Raw genomic sequence first — 18,772 nt, forward strand, 5'->3', positions numbered from 1 at the left:
TACGGAACTCCCTTGACACACGTTTTCTCACTCTAACAGACCACCGGTTATCTCCCCTACGCATTACATGGCCTGACAAGCCTCACTTGTTTCCTCTCAATGGGAAAGGAATATAGGTTACCCCCATTTGCTACACCGCTGTCTTCCTGTCTCTTAACGTTTGCAGAGATGTGTTTGCACAAGGCTCACAATATGAGCGACGGTCAGGAAAGAGCACGACTTTCCTAAAATCCGCAACGCATAAAGGTCGCTACGTCAATGTCCGTCGACTCTCCTCGCCGACACGGCGTAGAGAAGGCTCCAGAGTAAGGTCGCCAATACGGTTTATTCACCCAAAGTTCAGCACAGTGTGCCCGTCACGGCTTGCGGCCAAAGAACGGCTATCCACGAAACTGATCAGGTGCGCGCGCCCTCTGCGCTAGCTAAATGGGCAGCGATTCACCAAGCGCGATAAGAAGTCGCGAGAGCAGAGGTACCATGTAAGCAATTTGTTAAGGGCCTGCCATTGAATAAAGAACCACTTTAGAGAAGGAAAACTGTACATTATACATGGTACAAAAATAAACAGCGGAAGCGCATGGAACTTACGACAGAATGCGACAAATGGCACTGCTCAAACAGGAAGCGGAAATAAACTTGTTCTTTTTTTTTATGCAAAATCCAATATGGCTGCTTTTTACTGGTAGCGTACACTGGTACCAGCCGTGCTAGCCCTGCTGGCTTTGCGACATGTCTCGGTGCCTTGGCTACCGCGTAGCTGGTGCGTTCTAATTGCCAGAAGATCAAAGAGCTCTACTGACGTCCATACAAACAAGCCACAAGTGTGTGAGCAGGATGTGCGAAGTACAAGCAGTGCACTTCTTACCAAAGCGAAAATAAAATTTGTATGTCGAAATACTCTAAAACCATTAACGCGAGCTCGTAAACGGCGCACTTTCGTTGTCGCACATGGCGGTCCGGTCATGAGTGATAACCAGCAGCGCAAACAGATTGGGCGGCTAGTCCCATCTGTTCGCACCGACAGTCACCTTTGAAGAAGCTTGCATTGCGAAGCAATTGGGTTACGCGGGCATCTGCTGTCGCAGCCAACACAGCGACATGGACTACCCGACATTTTAGCGGTGCCTCCTTTCCAACCTGCACGCTCAGACTTGGTGCCCCACTTTGTCTCAATATGTACATGGTCGGTTTAATTCTTGGGCATCACCTTCGGCAGCCACATTTGCCTCCCTTTCCAACCACGTGGTTATCTACTTCATACATTTCGGACCATGTAAGCACGCATGCTGATCTCCGTTCACGCCAAGTCACGGCCGAGGAAGGCCACAAGTACAATTTGCCCGCGGCTGCAGCAAGAAAGGACGAACGGGAAGCACCAGTTAAACTGCGTCTAACCAAGGAGTCTATGTCGCTGTGCGGACAGCAGGAGCGCAGGTGCTTGCCTTGAGAGACGGTTTCCTAATAGAGCTGACCAGGTTACCGCATCCTAGAAACATAACACGACGACCATGACCAAGTGAGATAGCAGCGAAACCGGACTCTGCAATCAATCACTTCGGCGGACCTCGCGCAAAAACCGAGGCTATGAAGCAAGAAGAGCGATCGTCAGCGAGACAGGGATCCGGAAATCAAAATACGGAAGACACTTTGTCGAGACTAAAGTGTGAAATGGCGGAAGCCTGACACCTTTGCCAATGGCGATTTGTTGCGTCGGAAACACCACGGAGGCACACAACTCGGCGGGCCCACACGACGCATGAAGGCGAGTGCCCTGCCCTGTGGAGCGTTTGGAGCTATGTACACACAATTGACTTGTACTTGCTCGGCTTGCCGCGGCAAGATGGCGGTCACGGCGCTTCCGAGCTTCATTTGCCTTGGTACCCGGAGATGCAGCGAGTCGCTTCAAACGCACTGCCTCTCTTGCGTTGGCCCATCGTGTCCCTGGACTCTGTGGTGTCGGACGCGCCTCGCCGCCCTGATGCATGCGACGTATACGTTCAGCCTCTCTTGAGTGCCGCATGCGTTCAGCGGCTGCCGCACGTAGCGTGTTGGGAGACACTGGTTTGGTGAGACGAGGCATCCTTCCCACACGATACAGCAAACTGCCGCCACCGCCGCCGCCACACCACACCACACCCAAGCAGACGGTCGCCACGCGCGCCTCGCGACAGTGACGTAAAGACACACAACGCCCAATCGGGAAGTCACCGCAAGAGCCTGGCAACAGTGACGTCAGGGCGCACCCTCGAACACACGGCCGCCACGCGTCCCGATGTGATGAGTCATCCCGCGAGGCGCTGAACCACCCCCACACCCACACTTGACGACAGTGACGTCACGCACGCGAGCCAATCAGGAGGCGCACACCTGTGCCTAGAGACAGTGACGTCACGACACAGAGGAGACCAATCAGGAGGCCGGAAAGCTGTGACAGTTTCTGCTAACGGCAGATGGCCTTGACAATGAGCCATTAAAAGCTTCCGCCTTAATATGGGAATGAGAAAGCTTGCATTTCAAAGAAGTCACTCCGCTATCCGAGCATTGAAGGCCAAAACATTGAGAAAAGTCAAACGCTACATGTTAATGCAACCTCAACAGGTTAATGCAAGACACATCAGCTATTTCAGGAGAGGAATTGCACATGGCAGATCACACTAGAAAATAATGCTACAAATGTGTTATCACGCTACCAGACAGTGACTGGTATTAAGGATGAGCAAAGAATTGGTTGACCTTTATGTTATGATGAGGAAGAAGAATGATGTTGAACATGAATGGGGAATGAAAAAAGCTTGTATTCAAAGAAAAAACGGTTATACTTGAAAACACCAATGTAATAATTTGACAAGGCAAGAAAACTGATTAAGGAACAGAAACCGAAAACTATGAGTCTTTGAAAAAAAAATAAAGGAATTATTATGTTTAGTTTTGCAAGAAACCCTGACAGCTACCTACTGCGGCTTCTTCAGTTTTCTTTTGGCAGCATATTTAGGTGCTTTTGTTGAACTTCAATCGCGGTTTTTAAACCGCAAATGCCAAAGAAGCTGAAGGTGAACATATTACTGTAAAAACTGCTGCTTGCAGTCTGCACTGCAATACACTTGCGTCACAATGGAGAACAATTCACTCGCAGCACTTTGATTGTGTGCAATAGCATCTATTTCACATGTAAGTTCGTCTTCCAGCCTCACGACATACTCCTATGCTGCCTCAGTTGGCGCAGTTAAATGGCAGAGTGTGTTGCTCTTTCAGCATTAAACATCATAAATAACCGGCTAGGTCTTGCTATGTCCTGGCCACTTAAGAGGAAACTTTAGCTCGGGCCCAACTCCGATGCGGCCTATTCAAGTACACGTAAAACGCAGAAACGCTTTTCTGAGATCACCACTGGACCGTCTTTAATTAAGTTTGTTGTATTTGAGAGACAAAGTTAAATTATAGTGACTGTAGGTAGTGTAATTTTGATTTAGGGCTTTAATTTTGTTACAAAAAATTTGAGAAATTCGGAAGTTAGAAAAATAGAAGCACCAAGTTTACAAATTAATAACTCTGTATCAAGAACAGATGTTGCAATTCTGTAAACGGTATCTATTATATAATTGAAAGCGGACAAATTCGATATGCCAAGTTATATCTTACGTGAATTCTTTATGTTGAGTACAAATGTTCTGCAATAGTTGTATGCCCATATTACTAATTGTTTTGGGAATCATGTGTGACATATCAAATTTGTTCGCTTTAGATGTGCTATTAATCCAATTCACAGAATTGTGACATCATTTTTCATTGCTGAGTTACGGAGTTGTAAACTCGATAGTACTGTTTTTAAAAAAAAATTTCGATTTTTCCACATTTTTAATAAAACATTGACAATCTAAATCAAAAATACGAAACCAACAGCCACTAGATTTTAAGTTTTTCTTTTGAATGCAACAAACCTCGTCAAAATTTGCCGAGAAAAACACATTCTTTTTTTACATGTTGTATTTATATAGGAGCACCCGAGCTAAAGCTTCCTCTTAAGGAGGTCGTGGCATGAGCTGCAACGCCTTTTCTTTAAGATTGTGTGTATCAAATATCCACACAAATGGTAAACTACGTTTGACTCAAGCACATCACTTGCTTTTGAACTACTTTCAGAGGGGCCTTTCGTAAAAGCAGCACTCATGGAGCTAGGTGCCCCTTCAGTCACTCTGCTGAGGTTAGTCGCCATAAGTTCAGTTAAAAGAACATCCTTGTCCTCCTCGCAATTGCTGTTGTCAAAAAGCTTGAAAAGCTTTTATACAACAATGTGCCTGAGTCTGCCAGAAAACTGGTAGAGGTTTGCAGTTTCATTGCAACTGCGCTGCTGCCGAATGAGCACGAAAATATTCTCAAGGGAATCCTGATTCGGTGGCCATATCAACAAGAATTGAAAATTTAACGATTACTGGAGGTCTTCTCACAGCAACAAGATTGCTTTGACTGTGATGCGCAATCTAAATATCGTCCTAGGTTGGCGAGGGCAATAGAACTTCCAGGACTTTATCCAAAGCCCGCAAGCCTTTAAAAATGCAATGTGCTCTGTGGACGAGTTAATGGCTTGTCTCATTTTCCGCTCTTTTATGCGCACTGCGGAGCTGTTCAAGGCAGCGAACACCATGTCCATTCTTTCTACGAAGCTACATATGGGTGATAGTAGGAGGTAAAGCGTTAAAAGCAATGAGGGCCTCAATTGCCAAATACACTATGTTGCTCAATACTTGCGAGGAAAATTTGACCTTAATGATGCCGAAAGAAGTTTCGTACAAGTGCCTGTCAGTGATTTTTAGTAGATATTTCAATTTGAGGGGACGGATGGACTCGTATATTTTGAATAGGTGTTTCCATGAAACAACATCCCTGCCAATGTAGAGATCACATTTCCTCAAGTTGTTCCTAGTACATTTCAACAATTGCGGTGGATCAAAAATAAAATATATCTTTTGCCCCTTCCATTAAAAAAAAAAAAGATGCTGTGGGGTTATTCCAAGTGCTGTCTCAAATGCACAATTGTTGCTGCCTTGATCGCAGATCAATGCTTTTACATATAGACTACAGTCCTTCAGCTTGCTTACTAGTTCTCGTAGTAAACTCAAAACGGGTCCAGAATGAACTGTGCTTTCACCTGTTATAAACGCAACCGGCTGGAACCACTACTTCGCTATGCCTGACACTAGAAACAAGAGTGCTGTGTTCGCTACACGATCAGAACTTTCAGTGCCGCTGTCAATATAGCCAACAACAACATCATGCTTAGAGTCATATTGCAGGTTCCGTTTTATCGAAATTTCGTTAACCATAAGGACACATGCCCTATCCATCACAGCCCAATTTTTTTTTCTTTTGCGAAATCCAGTGTCACTGGCATCATTCCTGGTTTGAGTGATATTGCCGATAACCAAGTTCTTAATGTTTTTAAGGTGAAACCCTTTCTAGGCTTATGGTGAAGTTTGTGTCAGCAGACCTGACCGCCGGAGTGTCCGCCAAAGAGTCATCATGCCATATGAAGACAGATGAAAGACAGATTAAAGAATTAAAGATCATCTATAGCGACAGTTAGTGAATGATAACCTTATAACAGAGATTGTTAAAGGTTAATAATGACTAGTAATGACTAATAGTGACTACTAGTGACTTGTAATGACTACTAATGACTCGTAATGACTACTGACTCCAAATTGACCAATATGTCTAACGACGGCTTTTAATGACCACAATTGATTAGAAATGACTAGAAATGTCAGTAATGAGTAGTAATGACTAAAATCACTACTAATGACTACGAAATGACCAATATGTCTAACGACGGCTTTTAATGACCACAACTGATTACAAATGACTAAAAATGCTTACTAGTGAGCAGTAATGAGTAATAATGACTGAAATGACTTGTAATTACTAGTAATGACTATGAAATGACCAGTATGTCCAACGACACCTTGTAACGACTACAATTGATTAGAAATTACTAAAGATGCTTAGTAATGACCAGTAATGACTCATAATGACTAAAATTACTTGTAGTGACTACTGATAACTATGATATGACCAACATGTCTAACGACGGCTTGTAATGACCACAATTGATTACAAATGACTAAAAATGCTTAGTAGTGAACAGTAATGACTAATTATGACTGAAATGACTTGAAATTACTAGTAATCACTACTAATGACCAATATGTCTAACGACGAATTTTAACGACTACAACTGATTACAAATGACTAAACATGCTTACTAATTAGGCGAATGATAAGAGGAGGAAGAGGAGGATTTCGCCGTTCACCTCTTAAGAGAGATCTTAAGAGACCCTGTAATTTTTTTTTGCTAGTTGAAGGCTCAGTGTTTTTGCCAGGTACCTGTACACCTTTGGGCTAGTGAAGTTGGGTTTAAGGGCAAACTGACAGATCTCTTCTGGCCAGAGTCGGCCGGAGTAGTTCAGAGGTTGCAGGGGCAACTGGACACGAAGACCTTCTAGAAAGTCTTTGTTGAGGTACCTGGTTGACTCGGCCAATATCCGTGCTGGGAGAATGATGGCTGAGGCTCTTTTCAGTCTTGACGCTGTGCTCCGTGGACTTGATATCTCATCCAAATACTTCTGCATCCGCTTTTTTGTTGGTGGAGTGAAAACCTTGCGAATTCGGCTCCGTCCCCCGGTGTAGACGGGGGCTCCTGTGATGAGGACCAATATGTGTTTGGCGCAGACGCTGTCGGGGCAGAACAGTAGCGCATGAGGCAATAACACAGACAAGATGGTGAGCCATTCACCGCACACCAGCTCTGAACGCACCTTCGGCGACAGCTCAGTGCAGAAGGACCCCGTCAGACATGCTTGGTACAGGCTCTCTTGGGGCAGAACAGTAACACATAAAACACAACAACACAGGCAAGAAGCTCAGCGATTAGTCGCACACCATGCCTGCAACTGTTTAACACATTAGATTCAGTACTTTCACTTCAATTTACCAAAGAGTCATTCAGTTTTGGGGGAAAAAGAAGCTGCCAGCGGACACGGCAAATATAAAAATAGAGCTACTCAGTCGCGCTGGCCACGGCTGCAACAAGATGAAAAATGCGACGCGCGTTCCCATATCGCTATCTCTTTGTTTCGTGATTGAGTGTGCTGTTTCCTGCTGCGAGTGTGCGACGTTTCTCATACACACTGACATACGGATCTCCGTAAAGTGAACAAATAGCGCAATAAAGGAGTACAAGAATTAGAAGATGACAAACACTGACGCTGACTCGCCCCTAGAGGTTTATTTCGGGAACAGCAATGTAGTGTCCCGAATGCCGATATGTAGTGCAAGATCTAGTTATTTAGCTTGTCTCAGCCTGTAAGTTAACGACACGAATATTACATAATGATTCAGGCAGCGACGTTAAACGCCTCATCGTTATTGCCGTCCTCAGTTTCAGCTGAATCCGGCTTCCGTTTCGATGCACACGTGTACCGCATGGCTCACGACCGAAACCTAGCTTTCGGACTCACATCTCCGCTCGCAAACACGTCAGTTCACCCCAAGTTAGATAGTGCGATATGCCGAAAGCGCAATAGACTGGTTTTAGCACAAAATAAGCAACCACCTGAAGAGTACGAACTGGTGAATCTGTTTACGCCGTGCACGCGAACGTGGCGATAACATTTTTAAATCCAGGCCAGAGGTCGCGTGGGAGGTAGATGACGCCGATCATTATTTTGCGTTTACAATGGCTAAAAACAGTTAGTACTGAAGAGTACAATGTATAATTAGAAATAATAATTTTGCACTCTTTATCACGCAATAAAAACGCTTTGATAAGTGTGGGAGAAAGTTTGTAGACGAGAAATGGATGGAGCTACGAGCGTCCCCTTATGAAAGGAGTGGTGGGTTGCGCAACCCAGCTCGTTATTATATTGCCTAATGTCCTACCTACATAAAAGAAGAAAAGGAAAAAAGAAGAGGTCAATTCTCATAATCAAATTTTCAGAAACCCTTATCGTGAACTTTGTTTTTGTACACCTCTGTGGTTAGTCGTTTCCCCACTTTTCTTCCACCATTCTTCCAATCGCCTCTAATCTCTATTGCGGATATGTTTGCATTCACCCTGCTCTCGCTGAACCCAAGGGCTTCAAGGAGGCCAGAGGTGCCTAAATCGACCGCTGGGTAGATATTTTCACATTCTAATGAAACATGGTCCATCATTTCGCCAGCTTTACCGCAGCAAGCACATGCTTCTTCTTCCTTCTTATATCTCGCTTTATAAGGGCGTGTTCTAAGGCATCCTGATCTCGCTTCGAAACGTAATGAGCTTCCCTTTGAGTTATCATAAATTGCTTCCTTCCTGATTTCATTTTTTTTCTTTTATGTAGTTACTCATAGCAGGTTTCTTTTCGACTGCCGCCACGCATGAGATTACCTCAGTCTCTCTGATTTTCCGCTTGACGTTATTTGTTGCCATGTTGCTCGCCATACAGGTCGCATACTTGCTGGTAAGCTTCCTAGTTCTTTTCCTCCTCTGTGAATCAATGTTTTTCCTGTACAAATACCTGAACACTCTCTCAGCCCATTTACTTTCTTCTATATTCCTCAGTCGCTCTTCATAATTAATTTTACTGCGAGCGTCCCTCACTTCAAAACTAGTCCAGCCCATATCACCCTGCACAGCTTCATTTGTAGTCTTCCCGCGAGCGCCCAATGTGAGGTGTCCCACTGACCTTTGGCCCGATTGGCCTGATCGGCCTGATTTCAAGCAAACAACCGCATTTCCAAATGTAAGTCCTGGAACCTTTACACCTTTCCACATACTCCGGAGCACATCGTACCTATTGTATCGCCATAGCTTTGTGCGTTTCATTATGACAGTTTTTCTATTCCCCTCTACTTATCAAGATATTCTTTTACACGAGGTATTTTCTGGCCCTGCATTGACACTGTCTGTTCACTGTTTTCATTGAATATCATAACAACTGACTTTTTAACGCTGAATTTCAGACCTAAATTCTCGCCTTCCTGTCCACGGATATTAGCCAGAAGTTGCATATCACTTTGCTTGTTAGCTAGCAACACAGTGTCGTCCGCATAAAACAAACCTGCAAGCTGCTGCTCTACTACTGTACCCGCCTGTTTGTATGAGAGATTAAACCCGATACTACTTCCCTCTGGCGCCTTTTCAATCCCCACCATGTGTACATCAGAAATAGCTGTGGGTATAAAGGACACCCCTGCCTCAGTCCTATGTTGATATCAACTTTCTCCTCGCTCCTCATCCCTTCCCTTTCAATGCAAACGGTATTTTCTAGGTCTTAAAAGCTGTATACAATCGTTGCCTAAGCCTTCCCCTTCCAGAATATCCCACAAAATGTTGCGGTCTACGTTGTCATATGCTCCTGTAATGTCTAAAAAGGCCACATATAACGGTCTCCTTTCTACTCTGGATATTTCAATACACTCAGTAAGGACAAATAAGTTATCATCCAGACGCCTATTTATTCTGAAGCCATTCGGAAGTTTTCACAAAATTCCATTTTTATCTGCCCATACCTGCAGCTTTAATTTAATTGCCTGCATTGCTAGCGTGTATATTACCGATGTAATGGTCAACGAGTGAATGTAATGGTCATATGAGTGAATTCTATATTTCTCCCCCTTACTTTTATAAATTAAATTCATTCTGCTTTGTCGCCAACTTACAGGTATTCGTCTCTTTTAAATTTTTTTTCTGCTGCTTTCAAGAGGCTTCCTTACTCTTTGGTCCTAGTTCATTAATTAGCCTAACGGGAACCTCGTCTATCCTTGTGGCTGTCCGCTTAGGATTTTTCTTTTTTGCTTTCTTCCACTTGAAGTTTGTCAGCACCAGCTCCTTTTCCATCTGGTTCTCTTTCATGCCCTTTTTTCCCTCAAATACAACCTCGTCATTGCGTTGGAAAGATTCTGCTGTTATATGTCGGACGTAATTTAATGCCGCGTCCACTTCCAATTTGTTTCCATCTTCGTCTAGGATATGTTATTATCTTATTCCAGACTTCCTGCCTAATAAGTTTATGTTGTTCCAAATTATTCTAGGTGCGGCCTTCTATTTCTCACATGTTTCTGACAACCAACTTGTACTTTCACCTTTTATCTTTGATTGAATGCGTACTTGAATCATAGATATTTTTTTTCTCCCAGTATATTTCCTATTTTCTGGCTACTTCATCCCGCAGCAACTGCGCTTATTTTGCCTCTCTGTGCACTCGGGGCGCTTTCTGTCGTTCGGCGATCGCTTCTCGTATCTCCATGTTCCACCAGGTTTTCAGTTTCCTTTTTTTTTCTTTCCATCGAGCATGTTGCTTCTCTTTACGTATTTCTTATGGGCGCTCGGCAGACGAAAGCTCGGGCGGTGAGGGTGCCCGAGGGCCGCCACTGGGAGGCCGATTAGGGCGTATCCGGGTCACGTGTGCTCGCACTGTTACTCTACGCCAGGCGGGAGAAGCACAGTGCTAGCCATGTCCGCCATGTTGTCACTGGGGCGGCGGTTCCAGGAGATCGAGCTTGGCAAATGGCCGTCACAACGCGCGAGCTGGGGTATCAGGCGCGCCATGCACCTCGATTCCGCCATGTTGCCACCGGGACGGCGATTCCAGGAGATTGAGCTTCAATAACTTCAATTTGTAAAAAAAAAAAATTCAAATCTGTTGAATGATGGGCTGGTGCAAGGTTGAAGAAAATGCATGCAAAAATGAAATTGTGATGGTACTTGCGCTACTTTCTTGTGGCAGCGGAGGATGCCATATACCAGAAAGCTACTTAATTTGTTCCGGTGAGTTCATTGGAACAAGTTCCTGAAGCAGGCGAAAGCGTTAGCAAAGTCGCAGAAAAAGTCTCTGCAATCTAAAAAACAATGTGTTGCTTGTCAGTCTCTCCTGCACCAAGTTTCCTAGTGCTTCTGTGCTGCATCTAAGACTAAATCACCATAGTCATATGTATGCCACAGAAGGGGTGTGCTCAGGGCAAAGTTCTTAAAATGCGTGCAACCTCCCCCCCCCCCCCTCCCGTGCACGGGATATTTACGAATTTCAAAGAAACTCTCTACCGTTTTTCAAGGACCTTCTATTTTGTAGCGCAATAGATAGATACTACCACTGGAAGTATGTACACGTGCAAATGCTTCTCTATAAAGCGAGCAGAATTCTTTAAAACAGAATTTTTAAATCTATGTTGTCTGCACGGACGCCCACAACGCTAATTACTGGACTCGATTGTAATCTCCGAGTGCATGCATTAATGCACCAACCACTACGTCCACCCTGACTCCGTTCGTTTACACAAGGCGCCGCCACTTTTCAACACGCGCTAGCTGGAAACGAAAGATATTACTCTCCCACCCCCCCCCAAAAAAAAGAGTTAGCAGAACGCAAAGTGCAATTTCAAGCAATGCGAAATTGTATACAAGAAAAATAAATCTCCCTGCTCGGATTCTTGACTAAGTGACGGTACACGGAATGGTTGCACTGTTTCATACTCGAGCGCGCCAGATGTCATTCTTGCACCACTATCACAGCCAAGTGAAAGATATATTTGCTTGTTTATGGGTTACAGGTTTGCTCGTTTTCGTGAATATGGCACACAATCTTCTCATTCTTACCTCAATCCAAAGACATGTTCAAGTGGTCCTTTAATAACCTTTCCCAACAGTCCCTTTAAAGTTCGCAGGTTGGCAGGTATGCTAGTATATCTAAAATAACGTGACTCGTGTAGTCGCGGTATGGCAATGCACATGCACAGGCAATGCGATCAATAGCGCACGCAGTAATGACCGAGTTCCACTTTTCGGCTGAAGACTTTTTGGTGCTCGGAAGTCTTACCGTGTGCTCCTTGCTGGCTCAAGCAATAGTTCACGGAACGTCCTTCTCGGCGCAGGCCTTCCGACGCCCACCTACTTCCAGGGCAGCCTCGCTTTCCACGTGGGTCTCCCGAGCTGCTCCCTAGAGAACCTGCACACGGACTTCATGCCGACGCTGACCGAGGCGCTGCTCGACCGGGCGGCTGATGTGTGCCTGCAGGCTGATTGCGACAACGTCACCTTCATGTGCGAGACAGCTGTTCTCCGCAATTCATCTGATCCTTCCTCCGCGTCGGATGCTATGAAGGTTGTCTGGACTGTGCAGGTCAGTTGGTCGTCCATTGTTCCTCAGGAGTGGCCGAGTACTACTTATTCTGCCGATCGCTAGTCCTTCATAATGACTATGTTTACCTAAAGTGGCACGGTTCGCCTCTTGCGCTGAGACTCCGCGCCGAAAAGGCTCTCGTGTTGCTACGAAACTGCCGGATTCACTAAGCTTATACGCAACAAATGTTTGTCATTGGCCAGCTGCTTCGGATCGACAATAGATTGTGTAACAGGTGTGATAATATTAAGCCGCTTGTGTACTATTAAGGCGTTAAAATCATTCTAAAGTTTTTAAACAGCCCTCAACGCATCATATGTGCAGCAAGGAACGATTCGAAGGGGCGGTAGCCCATTGATACGGGTCACTTTGTCAATATCGTGCTGTCGAGAATCGACTGTCGCATTATCCCAATACCCCATACATGCTAGCAGTGCCTGTAGTCTCGCACTTGAGAATTTTTTTTTAAATTCAGCTTGTACTAAAGATCTCACTTCGCAATAAAGTGCATGAGCAACAGCAGTCGCAGCTTTGTACGAGAGAACGCCCAGCTCCTATGATGATGTCATTCCGCCTTGCCACGACAGGTAAACGCCCGTTTTTCATTTGTTCAAAGTCATGATTTCACAGCTACCCCCTTAGATACGGAAATATTGAAGCGAAAAATAATGTTTCTTCCATTTCGTGGTGCACATACCTGCAATACAATATAGTCGCGTTACTATATATATGACGAAAACTATTAAGTTTAATCTAATGGAAGCAGACAGTTCCCGTCCGACACCTTCCCTGAGAGTGCGTATTCGTCGTCGTTGGCCACAGCTTCTGCAGAAGCAGCAAACACACTACACAGCCAACTGTTACGCTCGTGACAATATCTGTGTAGACATGGGAAGCGTAAGGCGTGATTTTTACAATGTCAAAATATTGTAAGAGCTCGTCAGAGCGTTCAGTTTAATGTACTTCATCAAAGACATCTAAAGATAATCGCATTATTGAGTGAGTTACTAAGCAAGGCAATATCATCAGCGAAGCGCAAGTTACTAAGGTATTCTCCATTTACTCTTATCCCCAATTCTTCCCAATCCAGGTCTCTGAATACCTCCTGTAAACACGCTGTGAATAGGATTGGAGAGATCGTATCTCCCTGCCTGACGCCTTTCTTTATTGGGATTTTGTTGCTTTCTTTATGGAGGAGTACAGTGGCTGTGGAGCCGCTATAGATATCTTTCAGTATTTTTACATACGGCTCGTCTACACCCTGATTCAGCAATGCCTCCATGACTGCTGAGGTTTCGACTGAATCAAACGCTTTCTCGTAATCAATGAAAGCTATATATAATGGTTGGTTATATTCCGCACATTTCTCTATCACCTGATTGATAGTGTGAATATGATCTATTGTTGAGTAGCCTTTACGGAATCCTGCCTGGTCCTTTGGTTGACGGAAGTCTAAGGTGTTCCGGATTCTATTTGCAATTACCTTAGTAAATACTTTGTAGGCAACGGACAGTAAGCTGATTGGTCTGTAATTTTTCAAGTCTTTGGCGTCGCCTTTCTTATGGATTAGGATTATGTTAGCGTTCTTCCAAGATTCCGGTACGCTCGAGGTCTTGAGGCATTGTGTATACAGGGTGGCCAGTTTTTCTAGAACAATCTGCCCACCATCCTTCAGCAAATCTGCTGTTACCTGATCCTCCCCAGCTGCCTTCCCCCTTTGCATAGCTCCCAAGGCTTTCTTTACTTCTTCCGGCGTTACTTCTGGGATATCGAATTCCTCTAGATTATTCTCTCTTCCATTATCATCGTGGGTACCACTCGTACTGTATAAATCTCTATAGAACTCCTCAGCGACTTGAACTATCTCTTCCATATTAGTAATGATATTGCCGGCTTTGTCTCTTAACGCATACATCTGATTCTTGCCAATTCCTAGCTTCTTCTTCACTGCTTTTAGGCTTCCTCCGTTCCTGAGAGCTTGTTCAATTCTATCCATGTTATACTTCCTTATGTCCGCTGTCTTACGCTTGTTGATTAACTTCGAAAGTTCTGCCAGTTCTATTCTAGCTGTAGGGTTAGAGGCTTTCATACATTGGCGTTTCTTGATCAGATCTTTCGTCTCCTGCGATAGCTTACTGGTATCCTGTCTAACGGAGTTACCACCGACTTCTATTGCACACTCCTTAATGATGCCCACAAGATTGTCGTTCATTGTTTCAACACTAAGGTCCTCTTCGTGACTTAAAGCCGAATACCTGTTCTGTAGCTTGATCTGGAATTCCTCTATTTTCCCTCTTAGCGCTAACTCATTGATCGGCTTCTTATGTACCAGTTTCCTCCGTTCCCTCCTCAGGTCTAGGCTAATTCGAGTTCTTACCATCCTGTGGTCACTGCAGCGCACCTTACCGAGCACGTCCACATCTTGTATGATGCCAGGGTTAGCGCAGAGTATGAAATCTATTTCATTTCTAGTATCGCCGTTCGGGCTCCTCCATGTCCACTTTCGGTTATTCCGCTTGCGGAAGAAGGTATTCATTATCCTCATATTATTCTGTTCTGCAAACTCTACTAATAACTCCCCCCTGCTATTCCTAGTGCCTATGCCATATTCCCCCACTGCCTTGTCTCCAGCATGCTTCTTGCCTACCTTGGCATTGAAATCGCCCATCAGTATAGTGTATTTTGTTTTCACTCTACCCATCGCCGATTCCACGTCTTCATAGAAGCTTTCGACTTCCTGGTCATCATGACTGGATGTAGGGGCGTAGACCTGTACAACCTTCATTTTGTACCTCTTATTAAGTTTCACAACAAGACATGCCACCCTCTCGTTAATGCTATAGAATTCCTGTATGTTACCAGCTATATTCTTATTAATCAGGAATCCGACTCCTAGCTCTCGTCTCTCCGCTAAGCCCCGGTAGCACAGGACGTGCCCGCTCCTTAACACTGTATATGCTTCTTTTGGCCTCCTAACTTCACTGAGCCCTATTATATCCCATTTACTGCCCTCTAATTCTTCCAATAGCACTGCTAGACTCGCCTCACTAGATAATGTTCTTGCGTTAAACGTTGCCAGGTTCATATTCCAATGGCGGCCTGTCCGGAGTGAAGTCGGAGTGAGTATTGAGTGAAGTCGGTCTGACGCAAAGGACAAAATGTCTTCTAGACTACCAACAACGCCTACGCTAACTACGCAGTATAGGTATATTCGCACAAAATAACGATCGTATGTCCTGACCCCATGACACTGCAACTTTGCTGGAAATAAGTTACGATTCAGTGTTTCAATCAATAGTGTCACTATGTATATGATCCTTCACAGCTATTCGTGAAGTTAACGTAGCATATAAGTTAATTTTCTAAACTGACATCTTTTTTTCCACCTGCTTTTCTACATCCACCAGGCACGGCACAATGTCAACGCAAGCTATGACATCCCCGAGGCCGAGACAGTGATCGAACAGATCCAGGTGCTCACGCACGACATCGTGACGTCAGATCCAGGTTTCTACCAAGAGATCGCAAAAGTCGGCGGTGACCTTTGGCGGGACTCCTTCCGCCAGTCTAGGTTCACGTTGGTCTGCGGCAGCCGCGGCTTCACTATTGATGCTCACACGGCTCACTGTGGTGGGTATCGCGTTCCCTATACCCAGAAACGGTCATAGAAGTGATAAAAATTATAGTGCACTGGTCGCGTGCGCTACGCGGCCTAAATGAGATTTTCAGGCTGCTGTCCCACGCACAACCATTGTAATCGCCTAATCGCCTAATCAAATACCTAAATGGTGGTGTCATAAATGTGTCAACGTTTCAAGTGCATCATGGTTTCCAGCGTCTTAAGCGACAAAGTGTCACACTTGGCTCAAGCACACTCATCACACGTGTCACACTCCACCTAATCAGTGGTGGACAATCTCTACGTTCGTAACGGGCTCCTGTAGAGTAGATTTCGGTGCCAAGCCAGACACCACCTGCCTCAGATGATACGTTATGACGTTACAAAGCTGCTTTTTGTTATTTATGTTCTTGTAGCTAACGGCAGAGAGACGAGAGGAGGACACAGATGCTTCCTCTCGACTACTGTATGCTTATAGACATTAAAATGGCTACGGGCGTATCGCTTCACCGCTCTGTGCTAGATGAAACGAGGTAGGAGACGTCACACACATGTTGTCGCGCCCAAGCTAACATGATTAAAGGGACTCTATTCTTGAGAAGATCCAAAAGAAAGATCTTATGTTTCCCGAGGGACCCGCTATAATCCGCAAGGAAGGTCGATGCCTTCTTACATTCCTAAGGGACACTGGTTTGCTGGACGTGTGGTAACATACCTTAGCGACATTACAACAGGCGCTCAGGCGGTGTAATTGCAAGTGTCGGTCACCAGGCTAAACCCGCCTATTCCTACATTCCATCGCCACTCTAACTACACCACTGTAATACACATGAAGTCTGGGTGCCAGATAGGCTCAAAAGCTATGAAAATGCAGGACTAAATCCCCTGGCTTCAAATCATCCGGCGTTTATAGCTTCCTGTGACCTAACGAGCTGCCACATCCCGAAGCTTAAAAAATGCTGGAATAATTTTCATCGCCGAGTAATGCTTTGCACTTGCCTTTGATCATATTCAGTTGATTGGAAGCTGCCTTGCATATACAATTAGCATTTCTCAGAAAGGTTTAAAATCAAAGCAATATATTTACTTCTTCAGTGTCATACATCAAGGCAGCTAGAATCAAAGAACCATTGTAATACAGTTACGCAGATGTTTCTTTAGTAGTAGTGCCAGGCCGCTCTTGAACCTTCAGCTTATCTGAAACGAGAAAGTAAAATTCATAAGTCCACATAAAGTGCAGTTATGGCATCCCCTCCTCAAACACTGCAGGCTACGGAGTACACCACCCATATTGTACCTTGTTGGTTGCGTTAGGCTCATTTTGTTGCATTCGGTGTTTTCCATATTGCAGTGCAATGTCCAAGTGGAACGTTCGAGGAGCACGGCTCGTGCCACCCATGCCCACAAAACCACTACCAGGACTCTGAGGGCCAGACAAGCTGCAAGCCCTGCCCTAAGCACACTTTCTCCTTCGAAGGGGCCAAAATGGTTAAGGACTGCACTAGTGAGCATAAACACACTCGCTCGAAACTAGAATGGACACACTGAAAGCACGAGTGACAGAAAAAATTCGCATGTGTGACATGTGAGCCGTAGAGTTGAAAGCAGCTCAGACCACAACTAGCGATGTCTGCGTTGAGGCGACCGGCGAAGAAGTTACTGAAATTATTCCTCCCTTCACCGCAATTCGTTTCATTCTACTGCCTCTGAAATACCCCGAGAAATCGGATTGCATTAGGAACCTCTAGACTTTAGCCCTTCATTGCCTGAGAACACGATACGTATCTGTGCCAGTTCTTTGAATTTCCAAAACCTGCAATGTTACACAAAAATTGGAGCAACCTATGGTTTCACGACATTGAATAAAAACAAGTTCAAGAAGGTAGCATGGAAGCAAGCATTTCTAGGTGACTGCGACTCATACTTAGCTTGAACCAAAACAATGCGTGCAGCCTGCATGTGCGAAGGCCTCCGTCCAGTATACTCAGCTACAAGCGCTTCTTTATATGATAAAGAAACAAGCAGAGTCATTTGTAGGTATCTACAGGATTGACCGTGCAAGCTTAATCACGCACGTAAATGTGTGGCTGAGCCATGTAGTGTTTAACCATTCAGCAATAGCATTGGTGCGCTCGGACAAGTTTCTTCATGATTCCGTTAAATGACATCGCCTGGGTCTAGTAGAAGGAGCTTCATGCCAGAACGGGCCTACTATACCTGCTGTTCCGCTATGAACGAAGGTGCCTGCAGATGATTTGTTGGCAACGCGGTAACGTCAGGTTACACTAAAAAGAAAGATCCAATTCTGAGCGTGTGCACGAACCAACTATAGGCGAGCTTATCTTAAAAGTAACGAATGGACGTTATGCAAGGCCTTGCCGACAATAAATGACAAAAGTCAGTGACAATGGCCACACACGGGAAGTTTCAGCATGAAGGCAACGTTTCGACAGGGCGACTAGGTCTTCGTTCCTGCAGGGGGGCCTACGCTGCCTCCAGTCTCAGGCAATTCCCTTGTACGGTAGCTGTTTAAGCCTACATCTTCCTCTGAACCCTTTGTCATGTTTAAAAAGCCGAGCAATGTTATAAGGTACAGGGGTATGCCTATATAGGTTGAGCGTTCTTCCTTTTCATCTTTCGAGAAATTGCCCAGACGAAAACTTTTCTGCGTCCTTACATTCTGCATAAGGTTTCCAGAGCACCACCCTCAAGCTTTAAATGCGAACAAATCAAATTCAACTTGCGTTTGCATTCGTCCTTATGATTTTGCCATCGTTTGTGACATTGTCGTGGCTCACGATCAGGCATGCAATTTTGCATCTGCAGTGCTTCGCATTGATTCTGCGTCCTACTCCGATGATCGCGCCTCTTGTCGAGAATGTTACCCATTTGCCGAAGAGTGCGTAACGCTAAAAGCAGAAACGCCCTATAAGAAACAAGCATGAAACAAAAAATAATCAGTAGAACGGGACGACCATTTTTCTGCACACCTTAAGGGATG

General features: G+C 44.9%; 1 protein-coding gene across 4 annotated transcripts in view; it reads left to right on the top strand.

Annotated features, from left to right (window-relative positions):
* LOC126545767 (sushi, von Willebrand factor type A, EGF and pentraxin domain-containing protein 1-like) overlaps positions 1-18,772 on the top strand; it is a 185,683-nt gene that overhangs the window by 152,163 nt on the left and 14,748 nt on the right. For 2 of the 4 annotated variants that reach the window (XM_050193740.3, XM_055061313.2), the window contains 3 exons: positions 11,905-12,152; positions 15,560-15,782; positions 17,123-17,275. In XM_050193740.3, the coding sequence (XP_050049697.2) occupies positions 11,905-12,152; positions 15,560-15,782; positions 17,123-17,275 (624 nt within the window). Of the gene's footprint in view, positions 1-4,140; positions 4,202-11,904; positions 12,153-15,559; positions 15,783-17,122; positions 17,276-18,772 lie in introns of those variants that run through there. The other 2 variants (XM_055061312.2, XM_055061314.2) reach the window with 2 other exon arrangements.

The sequence above is a fragment of the Dermacentor andersoni genome, chromosome 1, assembly GCF_023375885.2.
Source record: "Dermacentor andersoni chromosome 1, qqDerAnde1_hic_scaffold, whole genome shotgun sequence".
Lineage (NCBI taxonomy): Eukaryota > Metazoa > Arthropoda > Arachnida > Ixodida > Ixodidae > Dermacentor > Dermacentor andersoni.